Below are 19,405 nucleotides of genomic sequence, written 5' to 3'. Positions count from 1 at the left end.
AAGATATTGTCCGTGAAAAGAGCAGTCATTGATGTTATTCCAAGCTTTGTGCATATGTTAAATGCCTTGTCCATTAAGGATGGGGAGAACATGCAATGTCTATGCGGTGGTGCATTAAGAGAGAGTTCAGTCTGTTTAAAGTGCCGTCTGAGCTGATACCATAATTTCAGTGAGTGGACAACAAGAGGATTCGTGGTGAAGCTGGAGATCAGTCCCGCCAGAGGTAATCTGGCACACAGCAAAGACCTCAGGGAGGACTGACTCACCGACAGCCGCTCCAGTGTTACCCATGATGATGATAAATTATCATGGTCTTTTATCCAGTACAATAATGCTCTTATATTAGCTGCCCAGTAATAAAACAAAAAATTTGGGAGTGCTAAGCCTCCTGCGCCCCGCGGTCTTTGTAATACACTCTGATTCAGCCTAGGTGGTTTTTTGTTCCAAATGAAGGAGGAGATTTGACTATTTAGATTATTAAAAAATGACTTAGTTAAAAAAATTGGAAGACACTGAAAAAGATATAGAAATTTAGGAAATATAGTCATCTTAATGATATTTAATCTACCACCCAGCGAAAGAGGCAAGGACTCCCACTTTCCAAAATCCTCCTTTAGCTTAGACAATGACAAATGTGTGTTTGATTCTGTTTTATTTGATATTCTTTCCTCAAGAGAGAGATAAACAAGAGTATGATCAGGGAAAACATGAATATTTTCAGAGCTTGGCCAGAGTGTTGAATGGAAATATGAAAACAATGATAGGGAGGCGTAAAGTCTTTTTTGTGTCTAATGTGTTCAGATCTCACTTATAATTAGTAAGAAATATAAATTCTTACAAGGAATTTTATTTCTTAACTTTTTCCCTGTTGGCTACAAACAATTTTATGATTTTATTCTTTGATAGGTAAAAATATATGATCCTAAAACTGACCTTACATCAAATTTGCAAGTAGACTGATTCTGTATTTAAAATCTGTTTTTAGATTTATTCTTCAGTTTCTCTCAGACTGTTACTGGGAGACACCGCTGAGGCTGCAGCTGAAGGAATAAGCAATATAACTGCCTCTTAAACACTAATGGAATCAGATGCTCATTATAATCCATCAGTTTCTCCCGTGTCTTAATAATAGAGTTCTGATACTGAGAAGTTGGTTAACTTATACAGGTAGCATTTTTGCTAGCTTTCTTTCCTAGCCTCAAATAGGCCAAAAATATTATTAATATAGTAGTTTTCTCCAGTCTTACTGACTCACATGCTCATAGAGCACTTTTAACTACTGTACAGTGCTTTTCTTCTTATATTGCTGCTTTGTCTGGAGCAGCTGTGTTGATTTCAGTCTGTATTATGTGTTTTACTACTCCAACCATCCATCCATCCATCTTCTTTCACTTGTCCGGGTCCAGGCCATGGGGACGTGCAGACCTCCTCTCCCCAGCCATCTCCTCCAACTTTGCTTTCATGATTAACTCTCTCGTACCAATGTACCTGGGATACATTTACCGGGGCCCCTCCCTGGAGCCGGCCCTTTGTGCATGGGCCCCAGCCCAAAATAACAACATAGGCCTGGCCACCTGTTGGCTTACACTTCCAGGAGTCGCTGTAAAGGCTGGGTGCAATGTATGTTGTGCAGCGGGGGGCCATGGTGGTCCAATCTCCTGTTATTGAGGCTAACTATTGGGACATGGAATATCACCTCTCTGGTGGGGAAGGAGACTGATATAGTTGATATATAGATGGGCTCACCTCAATGCACATTTTGGGCTCTGGAACCAGTCTCATGGAGAGGGGATGGACTCTGTGCCAGTCTGCAGATTCCCTCAGTGAGAGGTTGCAGGGAAGATGGGTATTCTTGCATCTCCTCGGCTTGCCACCTGAACTTTGGGGATTTTTCCTGTGGATGACAGGATTATTTCCCTGCACCATCAGGCCGGGGAATGAGTTCTGACTATTGTGTGCTTATGCAGCCTTCTTGGAGTCTAATAGCTTCATATTTTTCTAATATTATAATTTAATCTTTATTAGTGAAATCAGCAGCTCTGCCGAAAGTAATTATCCATGTTTGTGATTGGTCAGATGCTGCCAACACTACCTCTTTCATCTAAACCCGTAGAGGAAACCCTGAGCTAACTTTTGATGAGTCGATATGAGTTGATAAATAAGTTAAAATTAGTTGAGCATTGTGTATTATCCTGACTGAAGATGTTGGGGTAAGTGCATGCAGATATAAAGATGTTAAACTTATTTTATAGCACAGGCTCAGGACCAATGCATGTGCACTTGAAATGTACTTTGACTCTGCAAGTAGTTTTCATCTGTAGTTGCTTGATAGGCATCCAAAAGTAGTACACAAAGCACTGTTAACACAGGCATGTGGTATAAAAGAAAAAAGCAGTTCATTAACAAATTCACATCATGTATGTTTGTATTCTGTGTCCAGGCCAAGCCTTGTCATTCTCTGAAGAGAGCATAGATCAGCAGTTACCAGATACACAGTGTGGAGCTTCACATCGAGAGTTTCATGTTGCCTCGTGCAGATTGCTCCATCCCTTCAAAACAGGGGTCCTGATCAACCGCTGGCAGCCATACAGTGACCAGGACATGACTGGCAGTGTTCCTATCTGCAGTCACTGCCAACTCTGTTTGTTGCACGGGCCGAGCCAAATACATCACTGCCAAGATTTGAACCTGGGTGAAAGCACGTTTATTTTAGCCTTATTTCCTCACAACATCAAGGATCAGGGTGCAAATCCCCCTGGGGATTTTTGCTCTCAACATCCTGTCCCCATTAAACAAAGCAAAGTCCGTATTCACATATACAATTCAGAGTAATTATTTGAACAGTTAGCAAGTATGTGGGAGCACTTTACGTTGTGCAGAGAATTGCAGAATTCAACTTTACAGTTAGCCCTACATTTAAGATCATTGATTCACTAATAATTGAAATATTCAGTGTTTTGGCTAAATGTGAGTGTACAGAATACTCATATATACATCTTTTAAATAATCATTAATAATAATAATTGTGTTTTTTGTTTGGCTGCAATACATGCAAATCAATAACAGAACCATCAGCAGGTCTGGCAGATCACGTTGTTTGCTTTGGGATGAGATGCTTCGTCTTATCGCCACTTTCCGCGTGAGGCTTGTTATCTGAGTATAGAAATGACTTCTTTTAGAGTTTCTGGCTTTTCTGTTTTTGAAGCTTACAAGTTTGTAACTTATGATGAATTCAAGTGAAAATGTCCTAAAGAGCATGTGTAAAAGTTATTTTTTTTGTTGCATATAAGTAACATTCTTGTCATCCAGCCTTAATCCTTTCTACATGCCACTGCTAATGTAATGTACAGGGTAGGCCATTTATATGGATACACCGTAATAACATGGGAATGGTTGGTGATATTAAAGTCCTGTTTGTGGCACATTAGTATATGTGAGGGGGCAAACTCCTCAAGATGGGTGGTGACCATGGTGGCCATTTAGAAGTTGGCCATCTTGGATACAACTTTTGTTTTTTCAATAGGAAGAGGGCCATGTGACACATCAAACTTATTGGTAATTTCACAGGTCTTAAAGGGTTAAAATTTCGCCTGAAGATGCAGCTTAAAATAAGCACAAGGATAGGTGTGATAGCACATGTTCACGTCAGTGTGTTGTTGCCACTTCACAGCTTTCAAAAGAAGATAAACATGCTATAATTGGCAGGTGTTATCCCTGTACAGCAGTCTCTTACAACCATATATACACTCAGCTGTGGCTAATTGAACAAAAACTAATTGCAGGTTTTCTGCAGGTTTTCATGGAGGTACCAAAAACTGCAGTTCTTGGAGTGACCTCTTGAGGCTGGTGAGTAAAGCGAGTCAATCCCCATAGACTGCAGTGTTACAATGCCCACATTACAAGCATTAAAGACATGTAGTCTGTACAAAAAGGATTGCATTAACTAAGGCTATCAACTTTTTAATGACTCATCCATTCAGGTGCCGCTTAGACTTAAAGTTGCAACGACTCTGTGACTGGCAGCTGTCTGCTAAGTTTCATGTCTGTTATGAGCCAGTGAACAACCAGGTTTGCTGTGTGGGATTATGTGGCAAAAAATCAAAGCCCGCTGTGAGTTACAGGCCAAGAGGTCAGAGCACCAGTTTTGATAAGAGAAGTTATTAGCTTATTTAACATTCACTAGCAGGTATGTGCGACTGTGCATAAATGCTAATGAATCTATGGATGCAACTTCCTATCCTTGTAAATATGATCACTCTTAGCTCCTTAGAAAACAACAGGATGGTGGCCAAAATCAATTGGTAATATCATGCTGATGGTGTCCATCCTTTACATACAGTCCGATTTAAAATAAACTGTAAAGTTTGCAACGCGGTTGCAAAATTTGCTTCTGTTACAGAAATAGTTCACTGGCATGTTTTTGAAAGCATTTAAAGTTGACTCTGTGTTCTTTCTACATGCCACTGCTAATTAAACAGCAGTGGCATGTAGATAAGGAAAGGTTAGTTTAAAAGATTATTGGGATTTTCCAGAGGCACTGAGTCACACTTGACTCTTCTGATTTGCATAAAGACATAATGATTATGCAAATGAAGAGCTGTGCAATACATTCCATGCCAGAGCATATTGCATAGCTTGTTACAATGAGGAGACACATGGATATGATTGATCCTGTGAACATAATGGTGACTTGTGATTAGGGTAAGTTCCCAACTAAATGTATGAGAGTCAAAGTAATGTCCTCTCAAGCTCCAAAAACACAGCAGAGTGTGTGTGTGTGTGCACCGGATAATTCAGGTAATTGAATAGGCTGCGAGAATCAAGTGTGCCATGAGGTTCCTGCCAGAATGAACTCTTATAAGTAATACCTACACACACCTGTACACACACACACACACACACACACACACACACACACACACACACACACACACACACACACACACACACACACACACACACACACACACACACAGCAGTGAATCACTTTTATCAAATTTGAGTGTATCCTGCGCCTTGGGGCTTGTGTTATTTGTTTTTTCCTGTACCCTCCTCGCTCTCCTTTTTTCTCTGTAATTCCCTGTTCTCTTCCAATATCATGCAACTATAAACGTAATTTCTCAAACCTGACTTCTTGAGAACTGAAAAAAGAAAGTCTGATATTTGTTTTTTGTCTCCATTCTTTTAGAAGCCATGTGTGAAACTTTTAATGCATTCCACCGCCATAATGTCTAGAGAGCACCAAGCACCATAAAATGTCCCAATAAAGAAAAAAATCGGTGTCTTTTCACTAACTGCTGTAATATGGTATCACTCAGAAAACACAGTACTCTTTCTTCGCAGTATATCAGAAAGAGCTGCAGTTGCATCGCAAGCAGACACCTCCAGTTTCCCACCTTTTGAAGCAACACAGTGTACAGAAAGACACAGACCTGAATTCTTGCCTTGCACTTTAAGTAAATCATTTATTTAATGGGACAGTTTGGATGTGAGAATGTCATTTTTATTGGACTATTTTAAATGTGCAAGTGAAGACCCGCGAGCAGGACTGTCCTTTTTTCTCTCTATGTCTGCAGATTCCTCACATAAAGTCTCTCTCCATTATTCAAAGGAAATATCTAATATTCATACCTAAATGAAAGCTGTTCTATAATGTAGTGTGAAAGAGGGTAAAGATGGGGGCAAGGGACAAGGAGGAAGAGCTGCAGGTCGCGGGTGTTTGTATGTGTGTGCGTATAAGTAAAAAGGGTAATTAGAGGAATCAGTCAAAGGGAAGAAAAACTGTGCAATGTTTTCCAAAGTGGCCAAAGGACAATCCTCACCCACGTGTGGGCAACAAAGTAAAACAGCCACATGTTACTCTGTGAGTGATATAAGTGGCTGAAGACTAAATACTCATAAAGAAGCTGTTTTGTTATCTTGGAAGTTGTCTGGAGAAGAGGAGACAATTTCTTTTTCTTTTTTTTAAAGAAAGGACAGATTGACAGCGCTCCTCCCATTCGTCTCTGCTGCATGTCAGTTCACACTGTGTGCGATGTAGGGCAATGCTGTCTCACTACAGCGTGTCTCAGTTAAGGGTCATATTCTCACCATTCTTTCCTACACGCCTCAATGACTTCATCAGCTATCCTCCACCTCCTCATCATCTGCCCATGTGTCGCTTTTTCTCAAACGCTCACTTCTGTCTTAAGGCCTTTTTTTTCTGTCTTCATGAGTCTTCTCCTCTCCGTCAATTCCCATCAGTTTGCCCCCTCAAATCTTCCTGTCTGGCGCTGTCTGTCTTTGTCAAGTGTATTTCTCTTCTCACTGAAATCTGTTTGTCGCTTAATCAGTTCACCCAACTCTTTCCATCCCCGCTACTGTCCAGGCTAATTAAGCACAATTCAACCTCCTCCCTAGATTAAATCGTGCTTTCGACTCAACTTTAAGTTTTGATAGACAAAAACGCACTCAGTGTTGACAAGTTTAACAGCACTGCAGCTCGTATGAACACAAAAATGTTAAAAAGCAAGCTTTTAAAATGACCATGTGCTCTCTAATGCTAGCTTTGTCAGGGCAATAAACCAAAACAAGCTTAAAGACGCTCAACATTTCAGTAGTGCTGAAGGGCCACTATGAGCAATACTTTTACAATTTAATTTAGCCATTTGATTGACCTTTAAACTAGAAAAACATGGGTAATTGTAATATGACTAAACATTACACATTACACAAACACATGGAATGAATAACTTCAAGTCCTGTGAAATAAGGCGGGAGAGCAGCAGTTTAATCTGTAACATTGCCTCTGCTTTTGTCAGACTCCTCAGATCTTCCAGATTAAATCATCAAGGATTACCACCAGTCAGCTGAGAAGGAGATATATATATAAATCAGTTAGAGCACAAGCACGGGTAGGTATTATGATCGTAAGATACTAACTCTATTATTAATAAATCACAAAAAAAGATTGAAAATTGACAGCCTCCTTACCATTGCTTCCAGAAGTACACTTAAACGCCATTAGAGAAAGGGAGATGACAAAAGGAATATAAAATATACAAGAAGTGGCAGGAGAGCAATATCATAACAGAGGTTTGAATGAAGGTCCTTGAATGTTTCCCTCCAGGTTTAATTTCCTGGTTGGGTTATGATTCCTCCTGATGCTGTGAGAAAGACAGAAATCATTACGCCACAAAGAGGGGAGACTGAGTCAATGCGAATAAGAAGGAAATAACAGAAAGACCGCGTGAAACACACCTCGATCTAAAGGAAAGTGCTAAACGAGTGTGAGCGAGTGGAGTAGAGACTGAGTGGAGGGTTAAGGCACAGATGAGGAAGCAGAGAATCAGGTCAAGAATGAGAAAGCCTCACTACTGGGGCTGCACGACAGTCATTTAAATGTATGCATGTTTAAGAAAAAATGAAAATTGCCCGAGGGCAGCCTAATCTGTAAGACAAAGTGAGTTGACATTTTGTGTGTGTTTGCCCACAAGGAAAAGATAAGAAGCTGCTGACAGGCTCGAAAATAGCCGTGTAGGAATGATGGGCTCAAACAAACATGCCCCGTCTCTCTCTGACCTTCTCTCTCTCTCTTTTCTGATTGATCTGCCTTTCCCTACAGTCTCTCTCTGTTTACTTCACTTTTTTAAAGCTCAATCTTAATTCTGGTCACTCTTGTTTATCTCGCTCTATGTTTCATATTCAGTCTTTTCCGTGTCCATAGGGACTCAGAGCAGTGTACTTTGTTGGATTTTTTCTCTCTCTCTCTTTGGGTAATTCAAAAACTACTCAGGATGGATGGATGTATGGTGGATGGATGGACAAATGTCTGGCTGTTTGTACTGGGATGTGACTGTCGGGCTGTATAAGGGGAGACTGCTGTTTAACGATAAGAGCACAGGAAGGGTTGCCACAGCAACAACTGGGACAGGAAACAGCCTTAAGATATGTAAAAAAGACTCGGATAAAATGGGAAGGGTAGCAGTATTACGACTTGAAACAGCAAACTCTTTTCTACAGATGAATCCAGCAGACAGTGTGCATGTTTAGCCTTGTAGTGGCAGTGACAGTGCCATGGGTCACATTAGCTGGTAGCCCTTGTTACTGATGACCTAAGCATTCTACTTTGTTGTTGTGAGGTTGACCTGTATAATATCACACACAGTCGATTTGCTTTAATCTGCTCTGTGTGATTACCACGGCACCTAATAAGGGTCATAGCCCACTAATGTTACACTATAATACCAAAAGTAATCGCTCACCCATCAAAATCATTGAATTCAGGTGTTCCAGTCACTTTCATGTCCGCATGTGTATAAAATCGGGCACCTTGACATGCAGACTGCTTCTACAATCATTTGTGAAAGAATGGGTCGCTCTCTGGAGCTCAGTGAATTCCAGCGTGGTACAGTGATAGGACGCCACCTGTGCAAGTTCAGTTGTGAAATTAAATACTAAATATTCCACAGTAATCTGTTAGTGGTATTATAACAAAGTGGAAGCGATAAGGAACAACAGGAACTTAACTACAAAGTGGTGGGCCATGTAAAATCTGACACCGTGTCTGACTGCATTGTGCCAACTGCAAAGTTCAGTTTGGGAATGGCCCCTTCCTGTTTCTACATGACTGTGCACCACTGCAGAAAGCAAGTTTGGTGTGGACGAATTGGCCGGACCAGAGACCTGACCTCAAACTTGAAGCGTGACCTGCGTTTGCAGAACGCACTTCAGTTTAACAGCAGCTGTTTAACGATCCTCAGCTGGGAGTGATGGTAGCAAAGAAATTAGTCATGAAGAGACTGCTAAGAGGTCAGGCAGCAAAAACAGTCTTGGAGGTTTTGGTCATAACATTTCCTTTTAACACATTAATCCTGCATGATGAAAGATTATGCTTACCTGGTGTGTTTACCATGATTCAGGTAGTAGCATAGAGAGGACGTCGGCGGTTCAATTCTCAAGCTTCTATAGTTCACATGACAAATGGTTTTTGGTTAAACTACCACTGTGATAGATGTTTAAAAATAATAACACTTAAAGCAATGTGTGAATGTGCCTTTTAATATAGAAGTTTGAGCAGCATTAGATTTGGTTTATATCCCCAACATCTTTTTAATATTTTCTGAAGTTCAAGTTGACTTCCTGGTTAGTTCTAACTAATACTTGTTATGATAGTAGCAAACTAAAGTAAACTAACATGTCCATAATGTAACTGTGAGCATATTATGTTGGAAAAACAACCACACAGACAACATTACAAAATAATTTGTGCCAGCGTTACGAGAAGTGTTGATGAAACTGATGCAGTTAAATTACAAAATGCATTGTTATGACAAAATATGCATCATTGTGAATTCAACGTAACATCTGTCCCTCAGCAACAGGAAATAAAGCTGCAATGAAGAGATTTTGTTTTTCTATTTTTATTTTTCCCCAGAGTGAATGACGAAGCGGGGAAAAAAATAAAAGCTCAGTCCGATTATCCAGCTGTCCAAATCTTTCCCAAGTTGCTGGACTGCAGCTGAATCACCAGCTCAGAGAAAAGTGGAGGCGTTCCTGAAAAGTGATTGTGGAAAACTAATAAACACTCGATTGGCTCAATTATTTAGCCCCTCCTGAACCTACTAGTGTTACATTGTTCTTAAAAATTGCATTTGCGGTTTCAGTGGTGACCTGTGCGACCTGTGTCCTGTGTGTAAGAAGGTTTTGTTTGCGTTGGCTCTTTGCAGTTCTCAGTGTTTCTCTACATCGGGTGTGAGGTATCCACTACAAAACAAAAGAACAAACAAAAAAAAAAAAAACTGCCACAGATTTGCCATTGCTTTGCACAGGTGATCAAACAAGTCATTGTTCCATATCATATCAAACCTGGGCAAAGACCTGATAAAATCATTTTTTGGCTGGGGAAAAATAACACAAAACAAAGCATTCGAGCCAATAATGCTTGAAATATTTTATTTATCAAAACCAACAGACTGATTTTTTTAAATAAAACAACAGAAAAAGACAATAAATTATTTAGGTAAAGCATACAGTTTTGTCTTTAATATATTTTGAATGGAGCAACAGAGGTTGACTTTTGTTCGTTAAAACAGACATCAACAGCTTTTCTCTGAGTTAAAACTACTTAGCCACCTGTTGAAATTCTGGGAAGGGAAACTGAAACAAATCTCTTTGAAAGGTACGATACTCTCAAATGTTCCCAAAGGCCCTCTGTTTGTGTTTGACCTAAGAAACTAGTTAAAGTTTTACGCTGAGATACATGTGATCTCATATTCAAGAGCTGCAGGAGAAAACAAAACAGCTACATGGAAAAAAGAGCATGTCACTGGTGCATGCAACAGTGGAATGTGCTGATAACAGCAGCAAACTGGCAGACACAGGATGCACACGCTCACACACACACACACACACACACACACACACACACACACACACAGACACACACACACACACACGGGTGCACAACCACAGGTCCTGCTACGTTTATAATACATCAATTTGCATGTAAAAACTATTCCTTTATTTTATATGCATGGTCCAGAAACTGCAGCAGCCGATGTCCTTATGCACTCTAAAAAAACAAACCTCACTACTGTTGGTTTTAAAGATTCTGCTTAAGTTGGATTTATTGGAGAAAGTTAACTTGAGTCCCTTGTGTTACTTCAACACAATACTATGCATTTAAAAACGTTTTAGCCTAAAATGTTGACCTGGCAAAACACAGCATTTTGTTGAAATAACATAAATGACTTGAGTCATTGTGTGTTGACCACACAGCATGAATTTAACTTGCAGAATGTGATGTCTCTGATATGCTGATTAGTGATGGTGATGACTCTAAGCAGAGTCAATGAGAACCCAATGAGAAGCGATAAGAAAAACACTTTTCTGAGTGTACCAAAAGTCTAACAATGAAATAACACATAGAAATTAAAAAATATTTATTAGCGATTCAGAGATGATTTGGCTTTTGTTTAAAAAAAATCATAATTTACGTTTAGATGTTTGTTCTGTAAAGTATCTGTAGTCCCTTCTAGTCCCTTCTACATACACCTGTACACTTTTCCAGCAGAGCGCCTCAGAAATCTGTCATTTTACCTAAACTTACCCAGATTTGTCATCTATTAATAATAATTCAGTGTTACAATGTGAGCGTTTCATTTAATTTCTAGCTTTGCTGCTTTGACTCTCCATTAAACCGACAGCTACACACACATGCACACACAGTCACATGCTGAGCATTCACATGCTTGGATCCGCTGCCAGCTCTTACAGACTGTTGGTAACCCTCCACCCTTTAAACAAAAGGACCTCTTCCTGCGCTGCTACAGGGGGACTGACACGCATACACACACTCAAGTGCTGCTTGTGTTATGAGCAGAGATCAAGAACATCGCTCACGGTAATTCCCACAGATCTCTGCAAACTTACAGGGCAGCGTGTGAGATTGTGACACACACGAGCATTTAGAAAATTCAAGAAAAAATTGGAATCTATCATAAAAGCATCGTGCTCCTCTTATCCCGACGTGCTGGTGATCTACAAATAGAAGGCTCGATTTCCCCTTTTCCATCAGCCTCCTCTCCTATAAACTTCCTGTTTCCCTCTCTCTTTCCTTTGCTGTGCGTTCAGGGTCTAAGTGTCGCGGTTTTATCCGCGTTAGCAGAATTCCGCTTAGCAGCTGGAATGCCAGGAATGCTTGGAAAATTGGGCACGGGGCAGGAGCCGGATCTGACATTTTCTTTGATGTGTTCGACTCGGAGGCAGCGAGAGAGAAAGAAAAGAAAGACGCATGAGCTGTGTGGATGGACGGACAGATAACGAGGAGCGTGATATCCAGACAAAGTAGAAGAAGCCTCAGGATCCTGTATAAATAACTACAGTTTTTTGGGTTTTGGAAGCCTGGAGTGGATGTGTGTGCATGTAAATGTGTTAATGTGGAGGGCTGTAGTTAGCCTGGAGGTTGTAGTTCATATCAAGTGTTATTTTTGTGTAAACTTCCTTCAACCCATCCCCCCTCTCTCCCCCCTCTCCCCTTCTGTTTCACACTCACTCATCTCAGCATGCTCGTGGCAGTTGCCTGAAGTTTCTAGAAACAGTCTTATTTAAAACAAAAAATGCAATAAAACATGTGACATAAAAGTAAAAGACTTCTTTTCTAGGGCTTGGAGAAAAATTCAGGTTCAGTTCAATCAGGCTGGCCTCCCTTAAAATCCTTTCATCAAAATGTAAATTTAAGTTTACAACAACGACGGTTTTAAAATTTGGGAGGAAAGAAATTGGACTGAGTTTAATGGGGATTTCTTTGGAAGACGTTAACACTCATACCATACATGTAATGTTTAAATGCAGCACGAACAGTGAAGACAGAAATACCAAGTTGCAGGAATGGTAAATAGCAAACATTGGGATGGGAGTTGCGTTTACAGGATTTACAGGTTTGGCCCATAGACAGAGGAAAGGTAAGTCATGACGCGAGCTGCAGTTTACAAGTCAATTGTTACCTTCTTCTTTGTTGCATGTTTGTCAGCGGTGCTATTATTATATGAAGTCCATTGCAAAATAGATAGAAAGGACAACTCGTCTAACAGTTCCAGATGTGCCCGCCTCAGCGAGGGGGCTGGGAGGGACACGCGCACTCACACTGTTCATGATGTGAGAGGAAAATTTCATCAATGACCCAGCGAACCTTTGGACTCTGATGGCGCTGATACCGAATGGGGTCTGGAGCGTACTTCAGCACCTAGAAGAGGCACAGAGGGAAAAAATGGTAAGGACGCAGAATGGGAATGAAAATGGGCACAAATTATTTCTTGTTTTCCGTCTCGTTGCCAGACGTTGTTTTGTGTTGTCAAGTGATTGTATTTGTTGAATCCTGTTTGAATATAAAAGAGGAAATATCAAGAGGAAGCACACCAGTCGGGACAAAACACTACAGGAGTTCAATAACAACAACAAAAAAGAGGAACTGCTACCTGAGAGGATTTGAATATGTCAGAAAACTTGGCTTTGAAGCAAGTGGGCAAGTCAAAAATGTAGATTACAAAGTCGATGATGGGGTAGTCATGGAAAATCATCTTCTCCTGGCTTTTCGGGAGTTTCTGTTCTCCCTGTTTATTGTAAGTGGCTACACTAAAAATCTGTTCATGTCTTAACCTGTCTTCTTATTTGTGTTCAGAGTCTTTGGGAGCAGGAGCTTTTCCCATTATCAGGTAATAAGGAAAACACAAGTTACCAAAAGAAATGTTTACTGGGAAATACATAGCACTGAAATCATAATTTGATTTAGTCACCATTTGCTGCATTTCCTGTTAATGTAAAAATACAGCAAAGGTACAAACTGTTCCACAAATGATGCAGCAAATTTGTTTTCCAAAGCTCAATGAAAGAGACGCGACCAATGATTAATGTCAGGACTTCCCAGAAGTGAAATGTTAGTGTGAGTAATAACGTGTTTCTAGAGAAGTTAAGTCACTGAAGGAAGCAGCTACAGGTCCGTGATTACCGGCAAGGAGAAGAGTGAACAAAGGAAGTCACAGTCTCTGTACCCTACTCTCTCTTAGACACACAAACACACTCATGAGAACCCAAACTGCAGTGGTTCTGTACTCTGCAGTGCAATGTGTACCGACACAATACACTTTTTTTTCCTTTTCACACACATAGCACCATTACAACCCCAAATCCCACTTTTGTCTAAACTGTCATTGTATGATTTTTAACAGTGAGAGAAAGAGAGACAGTGAGAGAGAGCCCTATGGACTATGTTTCAATAATGATGCTATGCAAGAACAAAGACACAAAGAGATGGAGGGAAGTGACAGAGAAGAATGAATGGCAGGCTTAAAGAACAAGAATGGTGGATTGCAAAGGGATAAATTGAAAATGGGAATTGGGTAGAATGAAAGGATGATGGAAACCCAGAGAGAGAGAGAGGAAGGGAGAGACAGAATGCTTACAATGGAGATATGGAGAGATTAGAAAGAGAAAGACAGAGGCGGCATACAAAGCACTGAGAAGAGAAGTGGGGAGAAAGCGCGAGACTGATGGTGCATTGCTGTTTCATTGTTGATGCAGCCCTCGCTACTACTCGCCCAATTTCTCCCTGCTTGTCCCTCACTCTGCATCTAAATCACTTCCTCTCAGTCCCTCTTTCATTCGCTCACTCTCTTCCTTCCGCAGCATCGTGTACCCAGCACGATGTGGAACTTTTAAATGTCATTCTCGTGCTTGAATAAATCTGCTTCACCTTTCTGTAACATTTCTGTAACCAGACTCGCTGCACCATACAAAAAACAAACCTAAATTAATGATTTTTATGGCCTAATTGATGTTTTTTTGTTTGGATTTGGGAGTGCTGATAAAAAATAGTCCTATTAGTGTAATGCCAGCTCAGCATTTCACTGGGCTTAAAATGTTGCTATGTATCTGAGGATTTTCATATATCTGAGTAACACAAAGAAAAAAAGTAGAAAGAAAGTATCCTATTAGTCTACGATGGGCCTGTAATTTGATATGATTCATGTGGTATTAGTCTTAGTTCTGATATATTACATTTAGCAATAAAAGTGCATTATAGGAATGTTTTTCTTTGTTTGTAATAGACGCAGAAATGTTCTTACAGAACTACTGCAGATAAATCTCAGTGCTTAATGATACGTTCTGTGGAACTAGCTCCCAGTTTGGTTTTGGGAGACTGGAACCCTCTCAACTTTTACAGTTTAGTTAGGTCTAGGCTGCTGGGGGGTTTCCCATGATGCACTGAGTGTTTCTTCTTCACCTTCACCTTTCTTTTTTCACTCAATACGATATCATACAATTGTTGGGATTTTCTCTGTATTTTATACCTTAGAATGTAAAGTGCCTTCAGGCAACTGTTGTTGTAATTTGGTGCTACATGAATAGAATAAAGCTGAATTGAATTGAATTTAAATGAAGTAATGAGCAGAAAGGGGTGAATGGAGTTAAAAAAGATTTCACAATATATATATGTATGCCGTTTGTATTGCTGGACTTTGTAAATATTACAGTACATTTGTAATTATACATTCTGTCCATTGACTCATTCATCGCCATGTGTGACCAAGGTTAATATGATTTGTTGCTCCCTCTCAGTATTTAATGAAGACAGCAAAAGTTTGTGAAGTGTGAGACATTTTAGGGCGATTTTTTGCTGAATTAATTTTCAGACTTTTTAAGAAGAACCCTTAACGATCCCATGTACTGCTGCATAATTACAGCTGCAATATGCACAAACATTCACGGAAAAATATTGAGTACATTAAACTGTTTATGATTTGAACTATTGTTTTTATGGACAAGAAACTTTTTTTTCTTTTGAAACAGAATGTATTGAAAACAACAGTTTTACTAACAAACAGTGTAATGGTTGTTACAATTTGCTTCTTCTGGTGGACTCATCTAGTTCCATCATAGTTCAACAGTAACAGTAGCAAAATCATCTCTTACACCAAAAGTCTCAAATATCACATGAGCCATTATGGAAAACATCTTTGAAAGGTATTGCTCACCAGATAGACGCAGTAGAGGGAATATGTAGCAAATTTCCCTTTCACACCCTCTAATTTTTCTGCTCTTTTTCCCCATATAAAAAAGATTTCTGCTGGTTTACTGTGAGATCCAAATATCTTAGTGTGCCTGTGTGGGTGTCTGTATAGCTTGCACGTCTTTTCTTTCTTTCTTTGTGATGCTGTGTGGTCTGGAAATCTGTAATTATCTGAACTCGGTGTGAGTGCCTCCATGGTGCTAAACCTACCTCGTGCAGTTTGAGCGTTGTTTTGGAGGCCTGACAGGTACAACCATTATTCCAGTTAGTAGTGCCACAGCCACAGTTGCCCCCGCAGCGTTTCACCAGCAGACATCGAGGGAAAAAGACGGCGTTGGTGGTCTTCAGCTCTTCTCGCAAGTTCACAGAGTAGTTGCGAGGAGTACAGCTGTACCACTTGACATCGTTGTGAAGCCGGTTCAGATCAACTTGACAATAATGCAGAAAAGTATAAAATTAATAAACGATCACATTTTTTTCCTTCTCGCTTTGTGCTTTTTATCAAGACTTACAAATTTTTACAATAGCAAATTACCTTCTCTTTTTTTAATCTGTTGTGTTTTATGGTATGACAGAAATACACTAAGGAAAATAGCTCTTTTTATACTGTGTTACACTGCAAAGTTCCCTTTAACACTAAGATTGAAAGAGACAGGTCAGTTATTGCTTTATGTGATGATAAAGACAAATGTTTGGGACAGTGGAGGCACAGAATGAAGAATGGCGTGGAAGGACGGGAGTGATTTACATTAAAAATATCCTTAATATTGACTGAGTGAAAATGGTTGAGAGGTGGAGACACTATTAGTTATGGGGACAACTTCAATGACAAGTGACTGTAGAGATGGAGAGAGGATTGAAAGAGATGCAGTAAAAAAAGATCACAGCCTTTCTTTGTGTCATCACTTTGAAGAAAAATCACCTAGTTAGCACACACTGGACCTGCTGCAATGACTCAAAACTCATTTTGAGGGAATTAAGGCAATTATTTGACAGGTGGACACTTAAAATAATTAATTAAAGCACTTGTTGCTAAAGATTCAGATCCAGGAGCTCGACTAGAATCTTTATACGTTTATTATTCACATAAGTCTGCTCGGTGAAAATGTAGAAGGTGAATATTTGTTCTGATGCCAACAAACAACTGTGATGAAAAGATTGATTTGTAATGTGGTTAAGCAGAGAACTACAACAGTTATCTCAGTTATGCACAGACAAATGAGAGAAATGAAACCGACACTCGTGCTGTTTTGTCTGTGAAAAACAGCACGAGTGTTTTAATTTAATCTGGGAGCAATTCAGAGAGACCACAGGCAGTTTGAAGGCAAAAAGATAAGAGGAAGAATAGAAGAAAGACAGCAGAAGCAGAGCAACAATCAGTGGTGGTTTGATTGCTCACTGATTGTGGTCATCAGCAGAATAATAATCATTGCACTGTCCATACCAAGGGCAGTGAATCTTTACAACACACGCGGCATAGAAATCATAAAGTGGATAAGAACACAAGTTTTTTTATATTTTTTAAAGAAATTATTACACAGTTCACTTTCATTTACTTATCGCATTGATAAAAGTAGATGTAAAAGTTCTAAATGTTTATTCAGTGGTCTCCTAGAGTTTGCTGGAGTCATACTCGAGTACCAAAGCTTCAGCACTTATTATACCACAGTCCGATGTTCCACCGCCTGCAGAAACCACTTCAGGGATGCATGACTGAGTCGGAGCTTCGCAAAAGCAACATAACAAGAAGATACTGCTGATACGTTCACCTTTATAGTAGAAAGCAACTGTCCTCCCTGAGTACAAGGAGAAAGCCCTAAACTAATCAAGTACAGTCGTGGCTTAAGCACTCAAACCCTAGCAGAGCTTTTGTCCATATATATGTACTTGAAACAATTTAAAGGTAAAACTGTCAGCATTAGCAGAGCTTCATTAGCAGTTCAGGTAGTGCTGTAACCCCCCCCCCCCAAAAAAAAACAAAAACAAAAAACAAACCAAAAACACTGGCAGCAAGACAGCATGGCTGCCATTAGGAGAGAAATGCGGGGAAAGATTTTATCATTTCCTTTGGCAGGGCAGAGAGAAGGAGAAGTGAAGGTAGATAGCGCTCTATATATATTGCATTTATAACACTGATGATGGTTGTTTTAGGCCTCCTTTTTCAGTAAAATGGTCATAAGAAATTAAGAACAGACTTATGAGTTATATAGAAAAGAAATGCATCAAATGAAAGCTATCTCTAGTTGAGGTGCTGCACACGTTTGCCTCTTCCTTTAAAATCCTCGATTTCTGTCTTACAGGCAGCTGATATTTGCACATCTGCGTCAGACTAAATGAAAAGTGGATAATGTCAGTGTTTGTGTGAGCATTAGCAGGTTAAATGAGGACAACTGTGTGACAATATTGGATAAGTAGAGAAGATAGTGTGAAATCAGTTTAAAGCTATCTGCTCATTTGAATAAATCTTATTATACATATAAAAATGTCAGGAAATTAAGAATAATGATCATTTGCTACTCAAATTCTTTCTAACAAGGGAAAGAACTGCCATGTGGAGCCTGGCACCTCGCAACAAAAAGACTCCTGGTTTGAACCATCTGGTTGGATGGGGTCTTTTGTGTGTCTTTACGGGTTTCCTCTGGGTGGTCCCCGGTGCTCGAACATGCTTGTCAGGTTAACTGGTGATTCTAAATTGGCCCTAGATTGTGGATGGGAGGGAATCAGGTTATCTGTCAGTCCGTATTAGCCCTGTGATGAACTATCCATGGCGTATCCTGTCTATTTCCCCTTATGACAAGTGGATAGGACCTAGCCTCCCACCCACAACCCTGAATTGGAGAATGGTCAAGTGTGGATACAGCTGAACTAAATGAATCTACATTTACAACCATATTATAGCCTTTATTCCTTGTCCATGCTTGCAAATGACAGTGAACCCATCATGTAGGTAGTCTGCGATTTTACTAAAGATAAAAAAAGACACATTTTCAGCAAGAGATAATTTCATGTCTGGTGACAGAATTGTGAGGTAATGTTTCTTTAGATTGTACAATGTGACAGCAGCACATTCAGACTTATGCTACTGCATTGCCTCTAATGAGCAAATCCAGTAAGTGTGTTTGTGTACTTTGGGGGTAAGGCACATGCTTTTACGGTTGACGGTGAAGGCACGGGGTTCTTTTTTATGCTGTGAGCTTGCAGGTGTGTATGTGTGAGACTTGCAGGTGTCTGTTTAAGGAGAATGAGTATAATCCCAGAAAGGCACTGGTGTGGAAAGGGGAGGGAAAGAACACAGAGACAGATGAGCAAGCAACACTCCAAGAATGACTGTGTCACTCACACAGTATCAACGTGAACACATCATAGGGTCATAAAACATATTCTGCTCCAGTGTTTACCCCTCAGTTTCTTTGAAGATTAGTTTATTTGTATTAGCATTACGACGACTTCATTTGAAATTGTTTGAGGCTGAATATGTGTGAGTTACTTTACGGACCTGGAGCCGACCCAATTAATATTATCATCTGGCTCGCTGTCTTTCATGAGAACAGAGGTGGGTGTCTTTGTATGTGTGTCTTAATGAAAGCAAAGCCAAGCTGCTGACTGTGGCAGATTTCTGCTCCACTGCACAGGTTGAATTCCCAATTAGAGAGAGCTATACTTGTGTATCGAAGACCTGCAGCATCTATGCAGCTCTAGGTAGTCCTGCAAAATGCACTAACTGCCCCTACACAGAGCCTCGTCCTTGTGCCAATCCAGCATGCGCACGCACACGTGCACTAATAAATGAGATAGATTTGCTGTCAAGTACAAATATTTACTAAGGAACAGGACAGCCCTCGGGTAGAAAGACTGAAA

General features: G+C 40.0%; 1 protein-coding gene across 3 annotated transcripts in view; it reads right to left on the bottom strand.

Annotated features, from left to right (window-relative positions):
* Window positions 1-9,916: 9,916 nt before the first annotated feature.
* Window positions 9,917-19,405, bottom strand: part of pdgfd (platelet derived growth factor d) — a 54,823-nt gene continuing 45,334 nt past the window's right edge. For all 3 annotated transcript variants that reach the window (XM_082503681.1, XM_082503683.1, XM_082503682.1), the window contains 2 exons: window positions 15,758-15,975; window positions 9,917-12,724 (listed from right to left, as the gene is read on the bottom strand). In XM_082503681.1, coding sequence (XP_082359807.1) covers window positions 12,590-12,724; window positions 15,758-15,975 — 353 coding nt within the window. In that variant the 3' untranslated portion in view covers window positions 9,917-12,589. The remainder of the gene's footprint in view (window positions 12,725-15,757; window positions 15,976-19,405) is intronic.

This window comes from Aulonocara stuartgranti (assembly GCF_965226115.1).
Source record: "Aulonocara stuartgranti genome assembly, chromosome: 14".
Classification (NCBI taxonomy): Eukaryota; Metazoa; Chordata; class Actinopteri; order Cichliformes; family Cichlidae; genus Aulonocara; species Aulonocara stuartgranti.
This window is presented reverse-complemented; position numbering and strand designations above follow the sequence as displayed.